This window comes from Macaca nemestrina, chromosome 6, assembly GCF_043159975.1.
Source record: "Macaca nemestrina isolate mMacNem1 chromosome 6, mMacNem.hap1, whole genome shotgun sequence".
Classification (NCBI taxonomy): domain Eukaryota; kingdom Metazoa; phylum Chordata; class Mammalia; order Primates; family Cercopithecidae; genus Macaca; species Macaca nemestrina.
Window position 1 is genome coordinate 28,990,721 of NC_092130.1, and position 25,352 is coordinate 29,016,072.

The 25,352-nt window shown below is 43.1% G+C and overlaps 1 protein-coding gene and 1 long non-coding RNA gene across 2 annotated transcripts in view; one reads left to right on the forward strand and one right to left on the reverse strand.

The window, feature by feature from the left end:
* Positions 1-264: 264 nt before the first annotated feature.
* On the reverse strand, positions 265-8,908 carry LOC139363733 (uncharacterized). Its single transcript, XR_011624570.1, has 2 exons — positions 8,780-8,908; positions 265-2,600 (listed from the first exon to the last, which is right to left on the reverse strand). It is a non-coding gene; the product is annotated as an uncharacterized lncRNA (long non-coding RNA).
* LOC105467234 (solute carrier family 36 member 2) overlaps positions 5,921-25,352 on the forward strand; it is a 31,494-nt gene continuing 12,062 nt past the window's right edge. The window contains exons 1-7 of the mRNA XM_071098199.1: positions 5,921-6,209; positions 9,247-9,337; positions 9,916-10,004; positions 10,530-10,625; positions 14,650-14,734; positions 18,315-18,533; positions 20,579-20,677. Of these exons, the coding sequence (XP_070954300.1) occupies positions 6,055-6,209; positions 9,247-9,337; positions 9,916-10,004; positions 10,530-10,625; positions 14,650-14,734; positions 18,315-18,533; positions 20,579-20,677 (834 nt within the window). The 5' untranslated portion in view covers positions 5,921-6,054. The remainder of the gene's footprint in view (positions 6,210-9,246; positions 9,338-9,915; positions 10,005-10,529; positions 10,626-14,649; positions 14,735-18,314; positions 18,534-20,578; positions 20,678-25,352) is intronic.

Below are 25,352 nucleotides of genomic sequence, written 5' to 3' on the forward strand. Positions count from 1 at the left end.
AGTTGAGAAACACCAAAGCACAGCGTGGTGGCCATCAGAAAGGGAGCAACACTGTTAGCATTAAAAACATTGTCCTGTAATCCCAGCACTTTGGGAGGCCGAGGCAGGCTCAGGAATTCAAGACCAGACTGCAAAACCCCATCACTACAAAAACACAAAAATTAGGCATGGTGTCATGCACCTGTAGTCCCGGCTACTTGGGAGGCTGAGTGTTGGGGTCCACGTGTTTCCTAAACAAAGGAATGAACACACAAGGCCACACAAGACAAGACAAACATGGCGGCCGCCTCAAATGGCACACTCTGCTTTATTTTATACAGTTGTTTGTGGAATGCTGCCAAGTCACAAGACACATTGTTGTTTTTCTGACCTTTCCCTGACTTTCTGGATTTTCAAGATGTTTACACATAAACAAGCCCCCAGGGTCTGCTGTTAGCACCTGGCTCCTTTGTCCTCCCTGTAAACAGGGAAGGAACGCCCTGCTTCGTTTGCAAGAGCAGGACTTATGGGGAACGCCCTGCTTCGTTTGTAAGAGCAGGACTTATGGGGAACCCCTGCGTTGTTTGCGAGAGCAGGACTTATCAGGAACACCCTGTTTGTGAGCACATAGTCCTCTACATTTCCCCTTTCCTTATTTACAAGTTTGAATTTCTTTTAAAACCATCATTACATGTTGGGCTCGCTGGGATTCGGTGTTTGCCCTTTGGCACCATCTCCAGCAGACTATGAAAATGACAAAGGCAAGAACAACAATCAATACATTACTAGAAACAGAAGTCAGCAAAGTTTTTACAGGACTCATAGGGTTCAAAGACGTCAAACTTTGTGCAATACCAGTCATCAAATCTGCACCAGTCAGCAATGGTAACTGATTGCGAAATGTTTCAGAAATGTTCTGTGTTAATTCTTGTATTTCTAGGGAAAGATTATTATGACCAATTAAAAGTCTCTTTATCTCAGTCCAGTTATGTACAGTGCTGTTAAAAGGAACAGGAGTAATACAAAATTGGGTAGTGTTCCAATCACATTTCAACAAAGCTTGGGTATTCAACACTGTTAGCTGATCTCCCAACCAAGAAACTACTTGCTCCAGATTATCCACTCGTTCAGTCAAATGAGCATCTAAGTCTCATTGCTGCTGCCACAACAAATGTGATTGTTCATGCCATTGTTGCACAAATTCTGCATTTTGTATACTCTGGTGTAGAGCTAATCCAGCAACAGCGGCGGTGGAAGCAATTGCTACAAGTCCTATCACCGCGGTCACGATGATTCCAACCATCCTCTGACTGTGGTGGACAAGATCTTGCATAACCTTGTAAATTTGAGTAACCCCAGCAGATTCACTCCAAGTACGTGTTAAGTTTACAGGTAGCCAGGTTTCTTTTCTGGCTCTTAGTATATATAAATCGGAATGAGACTCATTCCAATTATTATTCCACCAAGTAGTATTTATACAACTTAAGAACATACAATTGTTTGTACAGTTAACTACCCCTGTATTATTATCCCATTTAAAAATTCCTGTCAACAACAAGTAAGGCTTTCTTACACATGCAATAACATATCTAGAACTATTTCGATGCAAGGATATATGGAAAGGGTTAGCAATATTAGTAAGATTTAAGGACATGTTTCCCATGAAAGTGAACATTGGTTTACCAGCAGCTAGCAACTTCCAAATATGACCTTGTATTTGTGAGGTATTAGCCAAATGTGGCATAGGGGTTGATAGACCACCATCATGCCAAATAATAGTTTCATTGTCATCTGCAGAAATGCTGTGATTACCTTTATGCCAATGCAGGTTGACATGGCTGAATTTAGTCTGAAAATCTCCATGTACACTCCAATCTGTAACAAGGTATTTACAACTCTTCCCTTTTACTTCTAACAACAATCGTGGCCCACTACTTCTACATCTAGTACACTCTAGTTGGGAAACACCTCCGGACACATCAGGGATAGGGCATAAAGATAATGTACTTGGCAGAGTTTCATTAAGTACTGCAGTATGATTATACTTAAAACTTTGAGCCACAATAATCATAGTAAAGGCAGAGATATGACTATGGTTATAGCAAAAAGCCCAAGCCTCATGAGAAAGATGCAGACAATGTGGACTACCCCCAAGACATATAGGTAACCCTTCAACCCCAAATTGATATGAACTATTTACTGTGCCAGTGTTTAATTCAGGATCCTGGTTTTAAAAAGGCGATAGCATCCAAGCAGTATCATTAGTAAATACTGGGACTTCTCTGTCTCCCCAGGCCACACCTTGATATAAGGGTGGAAAAGGAATATAAGCCCAGTATGTAAATTCTCCAGCTGTTACCTGACAATTTACTACGGCCAGCATAGCCAGGAATAAAGTCAGTGGGGTTTTGGGCTGCCCAGCTTGTTGAACAACCCCTTCAGCTTCTTAACTGTTTCAGTTATCCCCATGTCGGGGGCTCCGCACATCGAGTTCTGAAGGTGAATGTTCTCTGAGCGCTCAGATTTAGCTCCTGGAATTCCTTCAGGAACTCTTTGGATCGGCTCCTCTTCGCCATGGCACTGTTTCAACCGTCGAGATGGAAACCACTCATCTCTGGCACCTGTACGGACAAGAGCATAGCCTCGGCCCCATTATAAAACTTTTCCTTTTAAATATTTCCCTTGTAATGAAGGATAATACACCCACAGATTACTGTTTTGCGGCTTTTCTAAAGGCTGTTGAAAATGTTTCACCGCTGCAGACTGCTGTGATTGGCGCCAATGGTTGAGAAAATTTAAAGTAAAAAGGGCTTTCAGAATTTGATGTTTTGGGGAATCTCGCCCATCTCCCCCTTTTAGTTTTAAAAGTTGTAATTTTAGGGTAGCATTGGCTCTTTCAATAATTGCTTGACCTTGACTGTTAAATGGAATACCAGTGGAATGATGAATATGGTATAAAGAGAGGAAGGCAGCCAATTTGCGAGAGCAATAAGCAGGGACATTATCAGTTTTTAATTCAGCGGGGACTCCCATAACTGCAAAGCAAGTAAGTAAATGAGTAATAACAGAGTCAGCCTTTTCAGAGGGTAATGGTGTAGCCCACTGGAAATGTGATCACATATCAATAGTATGATGAACATATTTTAAACGACCAAAGGAAGGAACATAGTTACATCCATTTGCCAAATGTGATTTTGTTGAATGCCTTGAGGATTAATACCTGGAGTTAAAAAAGGTGCAATAACAGGCTCTGACAATAGCTCGGGCTTGATGGCGTGTTATAGAAAATCGCCATTGTAATCCTAAACTATAAGTATGATGTAGTTGGTGCTCATCCTGAGCCCATTGGACACTGCCAATAAGTAAAGAATCACTACCTATATTACAAGGGGTTTGAGGCCAGTCTTGTAGAACCATAAGATTGGCAAAGGCCGGGCGCGGTGGCTCAAGCCTGTAATCCCAGCACTTTGGGAGGCCGAGACGGGCGGATCATGAGGTCAGGAGATCGAGACCATCCTGGCTAACACAGTGAAACCCCGTCTCTACTAAAAAATACAAAAAACTAGCCGGGCGAGGTGGCGGGCAACTGTAGTCCCAGCTACTCGGGAGGCTGAGGCAGGAGAATGGCGTAGACCCGGGAGGCGGAGCTTGCAGTGAGCTGAGATCCGGCCACTGCACTCCAGCCTGGGCGACAGAGCGAGACTCCGTCTCCAAAAAAAAAAAAAAAAGATTGGCAAAAAGTTCCCCTTGTTGTACTGATTTAAATGGATAGTGAGAAATTTTTGAATTGTCTGAAGTCCAGTATCCAGCCTTTCCATTGCTTGAAGCAACAGTAAAAAAGGTGGGACTTTTAACTGGAGTGTAAGAGATAGGATTATATGGCAGTAAAGAATATTGTTGCAGAAAAGCAAATAATTTATTACTAGGATAATGCTGAGAAAAAGAACCAGTATACTCAGTGCAAGCCACTTGTCAACCCTTATGAATTTCCATTTCCAACAGAGATTCAATGTATTGATTAGATAATCGGGTAATAATTTGTATTGGGTCAGCACCAAGCAACTGACGAGCTCGATGTCGTCCTTTAATAATTAATTCAGCCAATTTATCAATATATGGGTGAATTTTCTTAATGGCTTTATTAGCCAAAAAAAAGCCACTCCAGAATATTATTATCTTGGTGTAAAACGGCTGTTGGTGAATGGGGAGTATGAAAAAGACACAACAAAAGTGGAAGATTGGGTGCAATATAATCAAGGTGAGCCACCCCTTTCCAAAAGGCCTGAAGATAACTCAGAGTTCTTCTCACCACCTGGAGAAGAAGGCTAGATCGAAACATAGCAAGCTCCTCAACAATCTTATTTACTGACCTTGCTCGAGCAGGAACACAGAGCTGCACCTGCAAACTTAAATCTGAGATTACAAATTTAAATAGTGGAATCTCAGGCTGTAAATGAGCAGGTCACAGGATGCAGCCTGCTACTTTAAAGACAAGCCATACTGCCATGTAACGGTGCCAGACAAGGGAATAGTGCTTCTCAAATCACAGCAAGTGTTTCAGTTGATTCAGGACAAGAAACTTGCAGGGTGGGGCCAGCATTAAAACAAAGGAGACAGTGCTGTGGTCAAAGCTGCAGGCTTCAGACAAAAAACAAACAAAAACAAAACAAAACAAACAAAAAACAACAACAACAACAACGAAAAAAAAATCTGGCTAGCGGGGAGTTCAGATTTACCAAATTCCAGCTGTGACCTCCAGCAAGTTATTCTTTACCTCTCTGAGCCTCAATTTCCACATCTGTAAAAACAAACTAACAAAGCTACACAGAGAAGTAGTCAGGCTTTGTGGAGCTTGAAGCTTATCCCATGGAGAAGGGGAAAGTAGTGGTAAGGAAGACCTCTTTAAGAAAAAAGCAATACAAAATTGTCCATTCAAAATTGCATACAGGACCTTGGAAAGAGCCCCATGTAAGGGAGGGGCCTGACAAATCTGTCTTGGATGCTACCAGTTAGCGGTGACATTAGCTAAGCAAAGCTCATGGCATGTAATAAGCCCTTAAGAGATGTTAGTTTTGGGGATGAGATGATGGAGGAGAGAGTGGTATGGCTTGAGTCAAAAGTTGTAATTTTGAGGGAGGAGGAAATTTTGGCCCATTCATCTGCACTGAAGCAGAGATAATGACAGAGAGTGGGATACTAGAGAAACGCCCAAGACCGTCTTTAGCTGCAGAGTTCTATCCTGGATGTCATGTGTGACCTTGGACAAATCTCACCACCTCCTGGCGCCAGTGTCTTTCCCAGCAAAATGTGGCCGGGAGTCATACAATCTCAGCCTCTTCCTCGTTTCCAAAAGAACACCCTTTACTCACTCCATGGAGCCTCACAAAAGCTAAGAATTAATTAGAGATAAGTGAGTGACTGTCCCTTTTTTGTTCCAATTTAGGAATGGGGTGCTCCCAGAAGGCATGTCTTACAGCAGATTGTGGAGCCAGTGAGATATGGAAACCTCTACCCTGAGATGAATACAAGGAGAGGGATTTGTAGGTATTTTCTTGCAGGCAGAAATAGGTTACTGGTTGAAAACCTTGACAAATTGGGCTAGGTTCCAACTCTGTCACTTTCTGGCTGGCTGACCTCGGGCAGTTTCCTTTACTTCAAGAAACCTCAGTTTTCTCCTTATTTAATTGATAGGGTTAAATGAGAAATTGTAGATAAAACACTTAGAGGATTGCTTATTCCTTAGTAAAGGTCTTAATAGATATTCGTTATTAAAATTATCAGTATAATAGTTATCATTATGATGATTATTACGTAATACCAATAAGAATGGGTGATGCCTTTTCCAAATCCCTCCTTCCTCTCCTCCTCCTCCCAGCAGTCCTCTTCCACTGGCTTCTCCAGGCAGGAAGAGGTGCCCTCCAGGGAGGTAGGCGGGGCCTCATTCCAGCTTGGCCAGAGCCAGGCCGGGCACACATCACTGTGCTAGGGTGTACATCTATACTAGACACCTTCCTGCTTCTCTCCTTCTAGAGCAGACCTCTTAGTCACCCTGAGCTCCTCATTTCTTCAGCAGTCATGTCTGTGACAAAAAGTACCGAGGCAGCCGTTGCTGTCAAACTGGACCTTATGTCGCCTCCTGAAAGTGCCAAGAAGTTGGAGAACAAGGACTCTACATTCTTGGATGAAAGTCCTTCAGAGTCACCAGGCTTGAAGAAGACCAAGGGCATAACGTGAGTGCTGTTTTCTGCCATCCCTATTTCCGCTTTCTAGCCTGAAGCTTGCACTGGCAAAAACCCTGAGGTGGGTGTGTCTGACCCTCAACCCACTGTACAGATGAAAGACCAAGGTTGCAAAAGGTGCAGTCATGGGCTGAGTCAAGCTGAGAGATTAAAGGGGCAGAAGTAAAGGCTGTCAGAAAAGCCCTTAGGGACATAGTGATCCAGCCCCCAACAGGTACAGGTGGGAAAACTGAGGCTCAGTTACCCTGGACCATACACTGAGTCATTGTTAGGATAGAGGCTAGAATTCAGTGCTGGCCCTAAAGCCATATTTTTGTTCCTGGCCAGCGATGTTAATGTTGGGGATAGAGGTAGAATCCCTAACTTCTTGGAGGAGAAGGTGAGTCCTGAGCTTAAAATCACAGTGGCCTCACTGACCACTAAGTGTTGCCTCCTCCCTGCCTCCTTCCTGCAGTAAGGCTGGCCTCTACTTCAACTGAGAAGCACAGATGACACTCAAAAACACACTTTGTGGAAGGTTCTAGTTTTTTCCACTTTCCGGGGGAGGGGAGTGGGGGTTTTTCACTAGACTTTCAAAACACAAAAAAAGAGGGAAGCTGAGTTACAGGGCTGCAGCTCGCTTCCCCACACCTGACCCCACCACCCAAGCACATTTGCTAGTTTACTTAGGAAAAAAAGGTGTGGGGTGTGGTAGTGAAGAGGTTCTGCTGCTTTAAGAAGAAAGTTTTCGCGCCACTAGCATAGTAGAAAGAGCACTGGACAGAGAATCAGAAGGCCTGAGTTCAAGTAGTGACTGCTCCTTCTCTAAGCCCCAGTTTTTTGATATGCAAAACAGGTGGCAGTGTGAACTAAAGGAGAGTGCATGGAAACAAAATCGAAGGATGTGTTTTTTGGGGGTGCACTGCAGGGAGGGACTGTAAGGGGCAAGCAAAGCCCCTCCCCACAACCATCCAGCAGGACAATTTAGGGATGGACACAATGACTGGCCCTGCTCCCGGTGCTGTTGCCCCAGGGCTAGTCCTGCGAGTTGCTAAGTATTAGTGACCCTTAGAGTGAGCTGTCTATAAGTTGGGGCCAGCCACTGCTAAGTAGAGGCATTTCTCAGTCAGAGGCCTTGAGGGAACCACCTATCTCTTGTGTCCTGAACTGATACAAGGTTTGGTGGCAATTTCAGCAACTTAAGGATCAAAAGAATAAAGCAAGTGAGAACTAAAGGGAGACTTGTGGCTTGGGGAGAAGCCAAATACGGACTGGGTAAGCGTGGCAACGATGGGGTTGGCTCACCCGGGCTCGAATTCCCACTTAGCTGCTTACCAGCTAGAGCAAATGCTGGAACTTCTCTGTGCCCAGTTTCTCCTCTGTCAATGATAGTTCTCTCCTCCTGGGAGATTTGAGCATAAATCCCCCAGACTCAGTGTCTGTAAGCGCTGGCTGCTGTGAATAAGGACAGTCCAAGGTGACCGAAGAAAGGAGTTAGAGTTGGAACCCACGTCTCCCAACTCCCAGTTTGGTGCTTTGCATGACTTACCGTGCTATATTTTCAAGTTGATTGAGTGGCCCATAGTTAAATTCTGATTTCCCTAAGTCCCTTAGTTAGAAATTTCCCAAGTAACCCGCTGACCCTTTCCTAGTTGCAAAACAAGCCCATTGCTGGCCTGGCGAGTAGGGTGTAGTGCTCAGTCAGCGATGTGGACACCCACAGGGAGAAAGGCATGCAGGAACTCTCCACCCCCTTTCTCCCTCGATTGTTCTCTTTAACCCTTGATTAATCTATGTACAGAGACTCAGGAAGCTAGAGGGTTTAGAGCTTCAATATGAAGCTTCCTGAGCCTCTGCCCATAGATTCTTTTAAAATAGCATCTTTTAAAAATAGCATCACTCCTGACATTTACAGAGGGTCAACAAAGTTGAACACGTTGCCCAAGATGACACAGCTAGTTAAGTCGTGGCCTTGAGGTTTAATCTCTGGTTTGTCAAATCCCAGAGATCGGGCTCCTTCCAAAGTACCTCTGTGGTTTTACAAAGAATAAGTCTCCTAACCAGAAGGCTCTCATGGGGAATTTCCAAAGTTTCTAAAGTTGCACATGTAAGTCCCATGCTCACCTTGACTTAACCTGGTCCAGGTACAAAAATGTGTAGAAATAGGTTGTTTTGTAATTCCACTAATAGAGAGGGTACCTCCCTGAAATGTTTTTTTCTCCTGATGGTTTAGACATTGTCCTCTGGGCAAACCTTCATATCTGTCTTAAAGGAAGGGTCTGAGTTTTTGTCTGGGGGAGGGGAGGCGTGCATTCTCCAGCCCTGATACCCTGGGCTGAGAAAAGAAACCCCTCTGGAGCTCAATCCCTGAATGATTATGTCCCGCCAGATCCCACCTGGGGACCCAGTCATTTGACCTGTTTATTCAGAAGTCGTAATGATTTCTTCTTCTGCCTGCCCTTTCCCCTTTTCTCTGAGTTCAAGCCTGTCTCTACTACTAGTTTTATGACATTGAGCTAGTTTCTGCTCCGCTCTGAGACTCCATTTCCTCAGTTATGAAATGGGGTTGTTTCTTTACTTACGCTGTCTGAGTTTATCTCTGGGAGGCAGCTCAGCAGAAGTAGGGGTGAAGAACAGGGACTCTGAAGCAGGCCTGCATTAAATCTTGGCTCCCCAATATATCGTGGATAAGTCATTAACAAATCTCTGTGCCTCCGTTTCTTCACCTGCAAGATGATAATCGTATCTTTGTCAGAGCCTGGGCAAGAAGATTAAATGAGATAATACTCATTCAAAGCACCTAGCACAGTGTCTCATATAGCAAGTGTTGCAGCATATGTTGAGTGTTAGCTGCTAAAACCAGGACAGTTCTGGGCAAACTGGGATGGTTGGTAACCTTACAGGAGACCCAGATGTGCCAGGCAAGGACACACGGACTGAGAGATGGCTAGGAGCCCGCCTATCAGGTGCTGGCATGCTGCGAGGGAATGACTGCTGGATCTTCTCACCTCCACACACCCATACTTCACATCTCCTTCTTCTCCTTTAGAGTGATCCAGGCCTTGATTCACCTGGTGAAAGGCAACATGGGCACAGGGATCCTGGGACTATCCCTCGCTGTGAAGAATGCGGGCATCCTGGTAAGAGAGGCGCCATATGTGGGGGCTTTATGGTCAGTTGCGGAAGGGAAGTAACGGGAGAGGCTCTAGCGGTTTAGCAACCTGTGGTGAGCAGTCTTTCTGGGAGGCAGCTTGGTGCGGGGTTAGGGTCTAGACATCTAGCCTGGGTTTGAGTTCTGGCTCTGCCACAGACTTTAGCACCCTTGGTAAGTCATTTGCCTGCTCTGCGGGCCTTAGTTTCCTCCCCTGCAGAATGCAAGGATTGGACTATGCCCAGTTTTCCAAGTATGCTCTATAGAGGATGAGGTCTCCTTGGGGATGTTTCAGGGGCCACAAAGTGCACACATGGTCAGGATTCTGTGTCCCCCTACTCCCATCAGTATACCCCATTGTAATTGCTTTATGTGCTTTATTGGAATATTACTTGAGGTCATATTTGAAAGAATAGCTGTTGCTGCTACAAAAGGGCTTTAAACCCAGTTTGCTAGAGAGTTCTTTGAGTCCTGCATGATATCTACGCTACCAATCCCAGCTTGCAGTATTCTTCATAAATGCATTCTCTTCTCTCCTCCCTCACCCCTTGCCTCCCCTTCCTCCAGATGGGCCCACTCAGTCTGCTGGTGATGGGCTTAATCGCCTGCCACTGTATGCACATCCTGGTCAGGTGTGCCCAGCGCTTCTGTAAGAGGTGAGGAAAACAGCCTCCTTGTGTCAATTCCTTTGGTACATGGTTCTCAGGGACAGCCCAGAAACATCCTATGCATAATAGAAGTTTACTTCTTAGTTTTCTCCAATAAGGCCAAGAAAGAGAGAAGAGCATTCAGGAGCAGGGAGCTCAGGTGAGGCTCTTCTGCATGGCTCCTTAGGAGATCTCAGTCAGGCCATTGTGCTTATCTGGTTGGCTCCTCTGGAAACTGGGCACAAACTGTGCAGAGAATGGTCATGAGGAGTCAATGGGATCATGGGTATGAAAACTACCATCCCCATGCAAGGTGTGCATTAGATTCTTGCTGTGTAGTCCCCGCCTCATTTAACAGGTAAGGAAAACAAGCCACCGAGGAATTACTGCTGAGTGTCAAAGCCTGAGGTCTCTGCGCCTGTGTTCTTTCTGCTCTTAGCTGTGTCTTTCCTTGTTCTGTGTCTCCTGACTTTTGACCATGTGATTTTAGGCTAAACTATCTCTTGGAAATTGTCTATGCACTCTCTTCTGCAGGCTTAACAAGCCCTTTATGGACTATGGAGACACGGTGATGCATGGACTAGAAGCCAGCCCCAGCGCCTGGCTCCAGAACCACGCTCACTGGGGAAGGTAACCTGTTCTTGCTGTGCCTGCAGTGGGGTAGGACGCAGGAGGAGAAAATGCTGCTATCAGGGATGACTTCTTCCCTGGAAAGGTGGTTTGTTTGGCACTTCTGTGTTAGATGTTGTCCACAGAAGGGATTCATTGGCAACATCCCTGATCCACCCCCACTTCTTGTATATCTCCAGTGACAGGGTGCTCATTCCTTTGCTATGCAGCTTTAATATTATTTACTCTTTTATTAAACCACATTTATCCAGTTACTCCTATGGCCCTGAAAATGCCATGGGGACCAAGAAAACCAAGGCTTTGCCCTCATCGAACCCATAGTCTAGTGAGAAAGGCAGATATTAAACAGCCTAGAATAGAGTTATTGAATAACCTCCTGGATATGTACGATGAAGGAAAGAAGGACTGGTTGCCACCAGGCAGGTTAAGAGATGTGTGTTGGCTTGGGGGAGAGGAGGGCTTTCTAGGGTGGAACAGGTAAGATGAGTTCTGCAGGAAGGAGTCCTGAAGAATGAGGAATCACCTCAAGGAAGGTGGACAGGGGCCTGGAGGGTGGGGCTGGAAGAAGGAAGAGAGGGTGTGAAGGCCCCTGAAGCAAGAAGGTATAGGTGACAGATTCAAGGTACAACAAGACCACGTAGCTTGAGGGCAGAGAGTCAGGGAGGTGGAACTGAAGAAGGAGCCAGGCGCCCAATCAAGTGGTACATTTTAGACCCTCTGAAACAAAGACTCTATTTGTTCTTTTCTTAAAAGCAACCAGGAAGCCATTGGAGGGTTTTAATCAGGGGTATCATCATATTTGCATTGTTTAAAGATCTGTCTGGCTTCTGTGAGGAGAATAGATTGTAAGGGAGCAAGAGCAGATTTAGGCAGATCCATGAGGGGGCCATTGACAAGTGTCCAGCCAGGTCACAGTGGTGGCCTGGACCAAGCTGGTGGCAGTGGGATGAAGAAAAGTTGACTTGATCATGAACTGGATCCTGGGATTGGCAGACAAGGAAGAGTCAAAGTTGACTCACATTTCTGATGACTTCTATTTTGAACAAGTTGAGTTTGGGGGTGCCTGAGAAACATTCAAGTGGAGATGTCTAGTAGGAATGTATGGGTTTAAGCCTATCTTCATGCACCAATCCAGAATTGAAGTCATCAGCCATGAAGCCAGGGACAGAGAGGTCTCTTAGGGAGAGGTTATATAGGGAGAAGAAAAGAGAGGAAAATACCAAGACTTTAAGAACCATTTGTTGAGCTGAACAAAGTCTTCCTCCCTGAAAAATCCCACCTTTTAGCTCTCAGGGGTGACAGAGAACAGGTCAACACCCTTTGTCCTTTGGTACTTGGGACTAAATCTACTCCTTTGTTCTTGTTTCAGACCTGTCCCCACCTGCTTGTCTCCTCTTGTTGAGCACCATCTAGACTGTCAAAGTCTCTTTTGAACTGTGCTTCCCTAAACTGCTGCAGTACTCGCGGTGTGCCCCTGCCTGTGGCAGGTAGTCTGTATGGTATCATGGGCCTGGCACCACCCTTTGCTCAAAGCCCATACTCACAAGAGTAATCCACAAATTCAGTCTGTGGGACAGACAAGGAAGACTACTGGATAATGACCAGAATTTTCCCAATTGTGTGACCCAGGAGGAGACTTGCCTGTCACAGACCCTCAAAGCCTTCTACTTGTTGTTGGGCATATAAAGAAGATTTCCCTGCTCCATTTAGGGATCTTCTTTCATGAATTACTGCCTCTCCTATAACTGGAATTCCTTTAGCATGGGCTCTTCCTCTCAGCATTTAATGTGTTCCTGTGTCTCCAGCAAACCACCATGGCACACGTATAGCTATGTAACAAAAGTGCACGTTCTGCACATGTACCCCAGAATTTAAGATGTAATAATAATAATAATAATAATAATAAACCAAGTAAATAAAACTTCCTGGACCTTACCATCGTAGCCACCATCCTATCTTACATTCAATATATGTTATTCAACAAATGTCTACTGTGTGTCAGTACCTACAATGTGTCATAAAGTGCTTTAGACAGTGGGTCTACAGTAATGAGCAAATGGGCACCATCAACACTGGACCACCCTCTGACTTTACTGCCTTACATCCCATCCACACCTCTTTCACAGGCCACCTGGCTTTGCTGTCCTTATAATTCTGCTGAAGGTCTTTCAAGCAATGTCCTAAAAGACCTTCTTGTTGCATCTTCCTTGCCCTAGAGAACCTTTTAGCAGTAATGGGTATAATTGACCATTCTCTTCTTTCAACATTCTCTCCCCACTTGGCTACTATTAAACCTCTTTCCCCCTAGTTTTCCTACCTTTCTAGCCACTCCTTTGCATTTGTTGTAGGCTTTTTTGTTTCTATTAAATGTTGATGTTCTCCAGGGTTGAACACTGCCTTCTACTCTCCTCATTCTGCACACTTTCTAACACTGCTCTGCCTTTGCAAGGCTTTATCCACTACTACAACTCAACAGTTCCAGACCCTAATATCTAGTTGTCCTGAATGTCTCCTATAGGAACCTCAAGCTCAAAGATTCAGATTCTGAATGTGTCATTTCTTCCCCTTCTCCTAAAATTGTTCTCCTCCTCCTCCTCCCCCTTCTTGTCCTCTTCTTCTCCTTCTCTTTCTCCTTCTCCTTCTCCTTCTTCTTCCTCTTCTTCTTCCTCTTCCTCTTCTTTCTTAGTTCTTCTTCCTCCCCCTCCTCCTCTCCTCCTCCCCCTCTCCTCCTCCCCTCCTCCTCCCCTCCTCCTCCCCTTCTCCTCCTCCTTTCTCTCCTGCTCCTCCCCTCCTCCTCCTCTCCTCCTCCTCTCCTCCTCTCCTCCTCCTCTCCTCCTCTCCTCCTCCTCCTCTCCTCCTCCTCTCTTCCTCTCCTCGTCCTCCTCCTCTCCTCCTCTTCTCTTCCTCTCCTCCTCCTGTCCTCCTCTCCTCCTCCTCTATTTATCCTCTCCTCATCCTTTCCTCTGCCTCCTCTCCTCCTCTCCACCTCCCCCTTCTCCTCCTCCTCCTTCTTCTTCTTCCTCTTCCTCTTCCTCCTCCTCCTCTTCTTCCTCCTCCATCCCCTCCTCTTCTTTCTCTCCTTCTCCTTCTTCTTCCTCCCTCTCTCTTCCTCCCCCCAACTCTCTTTCTTCCCTTTCCCGAGGGGCTGTCTCTTAGGTATTGGGTTTTCTAACAAGGCTAACAAGGCTTTCTGTCTGCCCATAATTTGATAAAATGCCTTTTTCACCATGGCCCTTAATGATATGTCATAAGAATTTTTGTCCGCCTAACCCATTAGTCTATAAACCACAAGAGGAAGGGACTGTATGTTATTTGTCTGTGTATTCTCAGTGCCCAACATAGTTCTGGCACACGGCAGAACAAATTTCAAATGTGAATGGTAGCTAATAAAAACATTGTGCCTGCTGCCCTACATTAATTAGTATCAATGATGAGGAATGCCACCAAGCCAGGTATGGGGGGAGGCTCATGACCAGAAGAATTTTACCACTTGCTGAGCTGAGAGTGTGAGGGTGGTTAAAAATCATCTTTTAAAAAGAACTATTGTTGGCCAGGCATGGTGGCTCATGCTTGTAATCCCAGCACTTTGGGAGGCCAAGGTGGGCGGATCACCTGAAGTCGGGAGTTCGAGACCAGCCTGACCAACATGGAGAAACCCCGTCTCTACTAAAAATACAAAATTAGCCAGGTGTGGTGGCACATGCCTGTAATCCCAGCTACTTGGGAGGCTGAGGCAGGAGAATTGCTTGAACCTGGAAGGTGGAGGTTGCGGTGAGCCGAGATCGCGCCATTGCACTCCAACCTGGGCAACAAAGCAAAACTCCGTCTCAAAAAAAAAAAAAAAAAAAAAAGAACTGTTGTTACCTCACTTCTTTGCCCCATTATTGATTGTGGTGGAAGGACCAAGTGTGCTGGTGCAGGGCCACCAATCCCTGGGGACAGAGGGCAGAATGGCAAGAAATGGAACTGACAAGTTGACTTATTTTATAACAAGTTTTCTTTTTCCCTCTCTTCTCCCTTCTAGGCATATCGTGAGCTTCTTCCTTATTGTCACCCAACTTGGCTTCTGCTGTGTGTACATTGTGTTTTTGGCTGATAATTTAAAACAGGTAGAGGCTTCTAGAGAAAACGGGAGGGGAAAAGATGGACAAGGACACACCACTGCTAATTGTTTAACAAACTGCTTCTTCTCTTTGGGTCCTCATCAATACAACAAAGGAAGTTAAACTAGGTGTTGTCAAACTTGCCTCCCCTAGTTCACATATCTGCAGATTTCTGTGTGGTTACTTTTGCCACAATACCGTTTGTCCAGTATCTTAGACCTGTCCTCAAAGTTGATCTCTACTGAACTGGAAAGACCCTTGGATTTTGTCAATCTTCCTGCCTTGAAGCTTAATTATACTTAATGCTTCTAAAATCGATATGGGTCTTCTTTTGATGATTCCTAATCTTCTTTGGGTCATTTTTCTTTCTTTCTTTCTTTCTTTTTTTTTTTTTTTTTTTTTTGAGATAGGATATTGCTCTGTCACCCAGGCTGGAGGGCAGTGGTGAGATCACAGCTCACTGCAGCCTCAAACTCCCAGGCTCAAGTGATTCTCCTACCTCAGCCACCCAAGTAGATGATGGGACCACGAGTGTGTGCTACCATGTCTGGCTAATTTTTTTATTATTGTTTGTAAAGCCGAGGCCTTGCAATGTTGCTCAGGCTGGCCTCAAACCCCAGGGCTCAAGTGATCCGCCCACCATCTCCCAAAGTGCTGGGATTATAGGTGTGAGCCACCACATCTAGCCTTGGTACTTAATCTATGGCTTAATAGTTGTTTTCCCTAGGAATTGTTTCTGATTTAACCTACAAGTTATCTTACACCAATTTGAGCAAATAATATGGGTAATAGCAGAGGCCATCCTTAATCAGTAAGTTTAAAAAGAAAACTATTCTTTAGAGCTCTTTATCTGCTTATAGTAGTAATACCAGAAATTCAAAAATGTAAACTAGCTAGAAGAAAAATATAGTAAGCTTTCAGAGTTAGCTTCTATTATGTCAGGTACAGTGCTGAGCATTTTACATGCTTTCCTTCATTTAATTATCTCCATGACCTTATTAGAGCAGGTACTGTGGTTATTCCCATTTTGCCGATGAGAAGACTGAGATTATAAACTCTACAATGTAAGGTAGCAGAGCCAGAGTTAAAAACCCAGGCCTTCTGACAACAGTGCTCAAGTTCTTAAACCTATGCTGTATTTCTTCTGTACAGAAAACAAAATAAAATAAAATTACTCTTAATCCAATTATTCATGGTTATAATTTAACGTAACCTTAACTGGTCAGCATTTTGCAATATCCTTACATTTTGTCATGTAATTTTTAATAGTTTCATAATATTCCATCACACAGATTGATCATAACCTAATCAATCTTGTGTTGCTGGACATTTCCCTTATTTCCCTTTGTTTCTCTACTATAATCTGTAGGCTGGCACAAAGGTCTTTGTGCACTTCTTTATTTCCTTAATGTTTCTTAAAGTAAAATTACCAAGTCAAAGAGTTTGATTGTTTTGAAGGCTCTTAAAACATTGCCAGATTGCTCTTTAGAAAGCAATCTGACATGTACAGACCTATACTCACCATCTGCAATTATTATTATCTGCATTTATTTATCATCTGCATTTATTATCAAGGCAAACACTGTATCAAGGAGTTTACAGGCCAAGTTGAGTGTGTTCTAAAACCTCATAAGTTAAATATCAATATGATATTTTGGTGCCAGGCCAGGATGCCACTAACAACAACAACATGAGGTCAGGGTGCAAACTACATTGCAGAGATCACTGGAGCAGGGAAAGCGTCCTCCAGGGGGGTGGTGCATCTGAGCTGCGTACTGACAGGTTGGAGAAAAAAAGTGGTGGCAGCCAAGGTGGGAGAAGGAATCAGTGAAAACCAGGAGGCAGAACTTATGAGATTGCCCAGGAGAAGCAAAACAATTGGTTACAGGAGGAAGAGTAGGTCATGGGAGAGGAAGAAACTTTGAAGGTTTGATAGGGACCATTTATGGAGGGCCTTGAGTACCTAGCTAATGTTCCAGTTATTTTTCTGATTGTAGTGAGGAATCAGAAAAAATCAATACCTAAATGATTCATTTATGTATCCACGGTGTATTGTTAAGTGCAAGGGACATTTCAAAAAAAAAAGTGAATGCTATGATTGAAGTCTTGTAAAATAAAAAGAATGTGTATAATATATGTAATTTGTGATATTGTGTAGAAAATATATAGATGAGTATCTTCCAAGATGTTAGCATCTTGGTACTGAGATTATCAATGCATTTACATTTTCCTCCTGCTAAACTCTAGTTCCTAATTGTTCTGCAGTGATTTGTATTGCTTGTCCAATAAGACGGTATCAGTTAGGTCATGCTGACTTTAAATGGAGGGTGGTAGCATCCACCTACCCCTGACTTTACAAGGGGGTGTTTATATTGTGTGGGGGAGTGGGGGATGGCTTCTTGTTTATCACAGTAATTGGGGATGCTCATGGCATTCATTGGGTGGGGTCCAGGGCTACTAAATGTTCTGCAACGAATGGTCCAGTCCACACAAGAAAGAGTTTTTTATTTAAAATGCCAGTATTGTACCAATTAGGAATCAGTAAGTGTATGTGTTAATTAGGAAACAGTAAATGATGGAGCTTTTGGGTTATACGCCAAAAAAAAAAAAAAAAACGATTCTGAGGGAATTTAAGCAGAAAATAAGTTCCATGGAAGGATATTACTTTCCACTAAATTAAAAAGCAGGTCTGAGGGAAGAACAGGAGCCCGGGTAGCGAGGAGGATGTAGATGGTAGAACTAATGAGCAGCCTCCTCAGGAATCCACTATCGGAATTCATCTTTACCCTTTTCTAGTCCGTCCTTAGGTCCCTATGCTTTAGGTTTACATTCAGACTCCTGGAAGAGGGTCTGAATGCCCCAGCTTGAGCCAAAGGCTAATCAATCCCCTAGCTCTGCCACATGACTGTGATTTACAGTCCTCCAACGCTGCATTCGGTGACAAGAGAGAACTCACCAAAATAAAATTGGTATCAGGAGAAATTGACACTAGTTGCTAAAAGCTGACAAATAGCCACTGTGAATCCAGTTATTTATTTGGTATTACACTTATTTTTTAACTATTTGTACAACCTCTTTTTTTTTTTTTTTTTTTTTTTTTTTTTTTGATAAAGGGCCTTACTCTGTTGCCTAGGCTGAAGTGTGGTGGCGTGATCTTGGCTCACTGCAACCTCTGCCTCCCAGGTTCAACCGATTCTTGTGCCTCAGCCTCCCAAGTAGCTGAGATTAGAGGCGTGTGCCACCACACATGGCTAATTTTTGTATTTTAGTAGAGATGGGGTTTTACCATATTGGCCAGGCTGGTCTCGAACTTCTGACCTCAAGTGATCCACCTGCCTCAGCCTCCCAAAGTACTGGGATTACAGGCGTGAGCCACTGCGACCAGCCTGTTCAGCCTCTTCTGAGGTAGTATGGTGCAGAGGGTTCAGAAGAAGTTCTAAATGCACCCTAACTCACTGTGAGATTTGGCACTGTGGGACACTCCCATTCATTGTGAGGGAATTTGATTAGGGGCAAGGCACTGAGTCAACCATGAGGTTGGAAGAGTCATCATCTCCCCTTTTTGCTTCTCCCATTCCTTCTTCAGGTAGTGGAAGCTGTTAATAGCACAACCAACAACTGCCATTCCAATGAGACGGTGATGCTGACCCCCACCATGGACTCGCGACTCTACATGCTCTCCTTCCTGCCCTTCCTGGTGCTGCTGGTCCTCATCCGGAACCTCAGGATCTTGACCATCTTCTCCATGCTGGCCAACATCAGCATGCTGGTCAGCTTGGTCATCATCACCCAGTACATTACCCAGGTGAGTGCACACCTCACACCTACCCACTCCACTGGGCAGGGTTTTTGTGTCAAGGATAGACTGAGCTTTAGATACCTGGAGGCAACCCTGTAGGTGGGTAAGAGTGTTCTGAGAGACATGCACCTCCCTGTAGCATTTCTTCTACAAGGATGTCTCCGTGCAATCCCATTCTTCTGATTGTCTCCTTCTTCATGTTCTTTCTCCAAATACCTATTTTTATGTCAAATTCTGGCTTTTTTAAAAAAAAAATGTCCTTGCAAGGAAAATATCTTGGTTGGTGAACTGTAGACCATTCCTATAATGGTTGGCTGACAGCAAAAGGCAGGTGAAAACAGGTTCTTGTACTACAGCTAAAAGTTATTGAGTTATCCATAGGGTACAATTTCAGGTACCCAATATTACCCCTAAGGAAGGCAAGAGAAAAAAAAAATCTAATATTTAGTCACAGAGGAATACATAGAGAGTCTCAAAAACCATAAGTTTTCAATAAGTGTCTTGTTACTAATTAAAAAAAAACCTATAAGCAAATCTATTATAATGTTAGTTATGATGTCTTTGATGTTGAATTATGGACATTGATTTTCTCTCAGTTTCCTGATTTGCTATCCTTTCTAGTTTTTCTTTTATTCATTTACTTATTTATTTTATTTATTTGAGACAGAGTCTCGATCTTTCACCCAGGCTGGAGTGCAGTGGTACAATCTCGGCTCATTGCAGCCTCTGCCTCCCAGGTTCAAGTGATTCTCCTGCCTCAGCCTCCCGAATAGCTGGGACTACAGGCACGAGCCACCACTCCCGGCTAATTTTTGTATTTTTAGTACAGATGGGGTTTCACGATGTTGGCCAGGCTGGTCTCGGACTCCTGACCTCAAGTGATCTCCCCGCCTTGGCCCCCCAAAGTGCTGGGATTACAGGCATGAGCCACCATGCCCAGCCTAATTCTTCTTTTGTAATGGACAACACTACATAGAAAGTTAAGTCTCAGAAGCCCCTTGGCATATTTAATAAATTCCAGTTGTTCTTTCCTTTTAAGAAACCACAAGAAAAAAAAAGCTGTATTGTCTGTGAAATTAAGTAAAAATAAGTCAACCTTTTTAGAATAACTGCAGATCAGTCTTATATTCCTTAGAAGATACTGATAAATTCTATAAAATTGAATTTCCTAAAGAGATAGCTACCTTTAATACATTTTTGGACAATTCCAAAGGTTGCCCAGTTAGAAAAATGGCTCTGTCATCATTTTCACATTCTGGGTCACACAATACATAGAATATTTATTTTACACAGTCTTCTCCCCTTCAATTTACAGCTCATTAAAGAAGAAAATGGATCTTTCATATTTCATACTTTGGGCTCCTCAGATTATTGCTATGACTGCAGTCACAGGAATTTCCAGCACCCATGACCACTGTCCATTCAAAGGTGTTCGTGGGCGCGTTCGGTGCTAATCTGTGGTGTGGAAGGTTTTCTTTTGGAGGATTTTTTTGTTTTGTTGTTTTGTTTTTGAGATGGAGTTTTGCTCTTTCGCCCAGGCTAGAGTGCAATGGTGCAATCTCAGCTCACTGCAAGCTCCGCCTCCCAGGTTCACACCATTCTCCTGCCTCAGCCTGCCGAATAGCTGGGACTACAGGCGCCCACCACCATGCCCGGCTAATTTTTGTATTTTTAGTAGAGACGGGGTTTCACCATGTTGGCCAGGCTGGTCTTGAACTCCTGACCTAGTGATCTGCCTGCCTCAGCCTCCCAAAGTGCTGGGATTACAGGTGTGAACCACCGCACCCAGCCTTTTTGGAGGTTTTTGATAAACCAAACTTCCCTCTATGAGATACTATTCCTTCAGTACTTTGACAATACCGTCCTCTGGCTCTTTGGTATTGTGCAGTGTTGAAATCAACTTTGATCGTGGCCTACATCTGTTTGAAGTTCTCTAAACTTCTTGACATTCAATTAAAAAAAATCAGGTCTCATTTCCGATTACCCTTCTCTTAAAGGAGCTCAAATGTGCTTTAAGAGTGACTACCTCATAGCGTTTCTCTCTCCTTTAGGAAATCCCAGACCCCAGCCGGTTGCCACTGGTAGCAAGCTGGAAGACCTACCCTCTCTTCTTCGGAACAGCCATTTTTTCTTTTGAAAGCATTGGTGTGGTAAGGTTTGAATTGAGGTGGCCTTATCCCTAGTGCTTGTGAGTGACCTTCTGGAAAGGAGCTGGGAGCTCTGGGTTTCTGTGTCCCGCTGGCCATTGTTTTGGGCCTGCTAGAAAATGCCCATGGGAGAAAGTAACCTCTGACCTCACTTGGGACAGTTGTCACCAGCAAGAGAAAAGTTGATTACAACAGAGAGGCAGTCAGGAGACAGTTTTATTTTTGTCCCCACATGCCTATTAAACATCTATCGACATGAGTTTCCTAATCTTTTAAAATCAAGATGAACCATGGTGTCCAATTTAAAAGATTTGATTAAACATAATGGAGTTTTAACCTGGAAAGTTCTGTGTATTTACAGTCTATAGTCTCTACTTCCACACTTGTGGAAAGTTAGTGTTGTTTATATATTTTTAAAAATACTTTTAGTGTACATACAGTAACATTCACTTTTTTGGTGTACATTCCTGTAAGTTTAGAGAAGCACATAGAGGAATAAATGCACCAAAATCAGGATACAGAACAATTATCCTTCTGTTCTCTGCCTGTACTGTCTTCTCTTTTCCAAAGTGTCACATATATGAGATCATACAGTATGTATGAGATTGAGACTGGCTTCTTTCACTTAGCCTAATGCATTTTAAATTCATCCATGCTGTTGCACACATCAATAACACCTTGCTTTCTATTGCAGAGCGTCCACTGTCTGGGCAGTACCACAGCTTATCAACGCACCTGTCAAAGAACATTTGGGTTGTTTCTAGTTTTTGACAATCATGAATGATACTGCTGTAAGCATTTGTGTACAAGTTTTTGACATTGAACATCTTTTCATTTGCTTGTTGGCAATTTGTACATCTTCTTTGGAGAAACGTCAAGTCCTTTGCTTATTTTTAATTAGGTTGTTTGTCTTTTTGTTGTTGAATTTTAAGAGTTCTTTGTTTATTCTAGATACTAAATCCTTATCAGAAAAATGATTTGCAAATATTTTTTCTTATTCTTGTCTTCTCCCTTCTTTTTTCCTTTTAAATTTTTTCCTCTTAAAAATGAGATGGGGCCGGGTGCAGTGGTTCACGTCTGTAATCCCAGCACTTTGGGAGGCCAAGGCAGGCGGATCACTTGAGGTCAGGAGGTCGAGACCAGTCTGGCTAACATAGTAAAATCTCATCTCTACTAAAAATACAAAAATTAGCTGGGCATGGTAGCATGCACCTGTAATCCCAGCTACTCAGGAGGCTAAGGCAGGAGAATCGCTTGAACCCAGCAGGTGGAAGTTGCAGTGAGCTAAGATCGCGCCACTGCACTCCAGCCTGGGCAACAGAGCAAGACTCTGTCCCATAAAAAAAAAAAAAAAGAGAGAGAGAGAGAGAGAGAGAGAGAGAGATGGGATCTTGCTATGTTGCTCAAGCTGGTTTTTAATCCCTGGACTCAAGTGATCCACCTGCCTCAGCCTCCCAGGTAGTGGGGATTATAGTTGCATGACCATAGTCCATCACACCTGGCTTCTCCCTTTCTTGATAGTGAACTGTGATGCACAAAAGTTTTTAATTTTTATAAAGTCCAATTCATCCTCTTTCTTTCTGGTTGTACTTTGTGTGTTATGTCTAAGAATCTATTGCAAAATCTAAGTTCATGGCTAGATGTAGTGGCTCACACCTTTAATCCAGTACTTTAGGAAGCCGAGGCAGAAGGATCACTTGAGGGCAGGAGTTTGAGACCAGCCTGGGCAACATACAGAGACCCTGTCTCTGCAAAAACAATTTAAGAATTAGCTGGGTGTAATGGCACACACCTGTAGTCCCAGCTACTCAAGAAACCAAGTGGGAGAATCACTTGAGCCCAGGAGTTCAAGGCTGCCGTGAGCTATGATTGCACCACTGCATTCTAGCTGGGGTGACAGAGCAAGACCCTGTCTTTAAAAAAGAAAGAAGGAAAGAACGAAATCATAGGTCATGGAGATTTACCTCAGAGTTTTCTTCTAAGAGTTTTATGGTTTTAGCTCTTACATGTAGGTCTTTGATCCATTTTGAGTTAATTTTGGTATGTGGTATGAGGTAAGGGTCAAACTTCATGTTTTCATATGAAGTTATCCAGTTGTCCCAGCACAATTTGTTGAAAAGACTATTTATTCTTTCCGTGTTGTATAGTTTTGACACCCTTGTCAAAAATCAATTGACCGTCGATGTATAGGTTTATTTCTGTACTCTCAATTCTATTCCATTGGTCTATAAGATCATAAGTCTACCATTATGCCAGAACCACACAGTTTTGATTACTATAATTCTATAGTATTCCACTTTAATTGGCCTATTGACTTTTTGACTATATCTTTTTCTATAGTACTTTTAGTAGTTTATCTAGGTACTATAATATATGTTTTCACAGTTTACTTTGAGATAATTAATATTTTATCACTGCTAGTAAACTGTCAACATTTTACAATCGTATAGGGCACTTTCCCGTTTATGTTGTATTGCCATATGTATCTAAACACACTGAAACACCAACAATGTTATCATTTTTGCTTTCAATAGTCATACATAGTCCTTGTAATAAACTTACTAGGAAAAAATAGGCTATTATATCTACTCAGATATTTACCGTTTCTATTGCTCTTTCTTTATTCTTGAAATCGTATTTCCTTCTGGCATCATTTGCCTTCAGCATGAAGAACCTTCATTAACATTTCTTTTAAAGCAGGTCTGCTAGTGACAAATTATCTTCATTTTCTTGATCTGAGATTGTCTTTATTTTGCCTTTATTCCTAGAGGATATTTTTTCACGATATGGAATTCGAGGTGGACAATTTTTTTCCATCATTTTGAAAATATGATTTCCTTTCTTTTTGCCCTCAGTGGTTTCTGATGAGAAATCTGCAATTGTTTGAATCATTGTTCTCCTATGTGTTTTTCTCTTGCTTTTATAATTTTTAAAAATCTTTTTTAATCAGCCGTTATACTGTATTATATTTAATGTAGTTTCTTTGAGTTTGCCCTGTACAGGATTTCTTGAATCTGTAAAAGTTTGTCTTTTACCTAATTTACCTAATTTCAGCCATTATTTTTTTCAGATTTTTTTTTTCTTCACCAATCTCTTTTTCTTCTCCATCGGAGATCCCAATAACCTGAATGTTAGACTTTTTGATGTATAGTCATCCCTTAGTATATACAGGAGATAGGTTACAGGGCCCTGCTCCCCCCTCCCCTAAACACACACACCCGGTGTATAACCAATCTGCACCTACTCAAGTCCTGCAGGTGGCCCTGCAGAGCCTGAGTATATGAAAAGTCAGCCCTCCATACATACAGGTTTTGCAGCCCATGAATACTATAGTTTTAATATGCATTTGGTTGAAAATATCCACTTATTTGAGGACCTGCACAGTTCAAACCCATGTTGTTCAAGAGTCAACTGCATATCCCACAGGTTTCTGAGGCTCTGTTCATTTTTTTAAAAAATCTTTCTGCTCTTTGTTGTTCAGATTCTGTCATTCCTGTTTATCCTCAAATTTACCGACTCTGTTTTCTGTTATCTACATTCTGCTATCAGGCCCCTACGGTGAGGTATTTAAATTTTTATTATTTTATTTTCCAGTTATAATATCTCCATTTGTTTCTTTTACATTGCTTCTACTTTGCTAAGAACTTGTATCTGTGCATTTATTTTAATAGCATTCTCCCTTACTTTTTGAAGTATGGTTATATTACCTGCTTTAAAGTCTTTGCCTAATATTCCCAACGTTTGAGTCATCTTAAGGTTGGCATCTGTTGTCTTTTCTCTTGAAAGTTGGTGAGATTTTTCTTGTTCTTTGTAGGTTGAATAATTTGAAACTGTATCCTATGCATTGTGAATATTATTTTAGGAGACTCAGGATCCTGTTAAAATCCTCTTCAGAATGTTGATTTTTGGTTTTAGCAAACCACCTACCTAGTTAGATTCAGATCATAAGTCCTTGCTCACCTTCTGTGGGCCATGGTTCCAATATCCAATTAGTTTTCAAAGCCCGTAAAGTGATATTTGGCTCTACCCTGCTCATGTGCCACCTAGTGCCAATCGGCAGACAGGACTCTACACAGTAGTTCAGTTCTCAAAGCCTTTGCTTTGATGCCTTCATCAGTTCCACACATGTACAGCTCAGGGCTGGGCCCAGAATATTATTCACAGATTTTAGGAGATTGCTTTTTCCAGTTTTCTCTCCTCTGTGTTTTCCTGAACACTCGCCAGCTCGCAGTGGCTTCTTGTTCCCATCCTCTGGCTAGAAAGCCAGGATTTTAGCCTCCTACACTGTCATGTACTTCCTGTGACCAGGTCTGCCTCTGGGGATGAGCAATGAGTGAAAAGAGAAAGAAAAAGCGTAACAGTGATTCTTTCCAGAGTCAGTTTCATGAGCAGGTGAATCATGCAGCCACATAAGGTCCAACTTTCAGAAGGATCTCGCACTTAGTTTAACGCTCTGCTGGAACCATCTTTCACCAAGGAGCCCTGCATTTTCATTTTGTACTGGGGCCCATAAATTATGTAGCCAGTCCTGATTTCCCACACTCTTCAGACTCTTAAAGCCCATTTTCCTAGTACTACTGTCTAGAGAGGATTTTTATCTCAGATTTTTGGGTGCCTGTGTGACCACTACAGCCACTGATATACCAGAATGCTGCTTAGTGACTGGGACTTGCCTTGA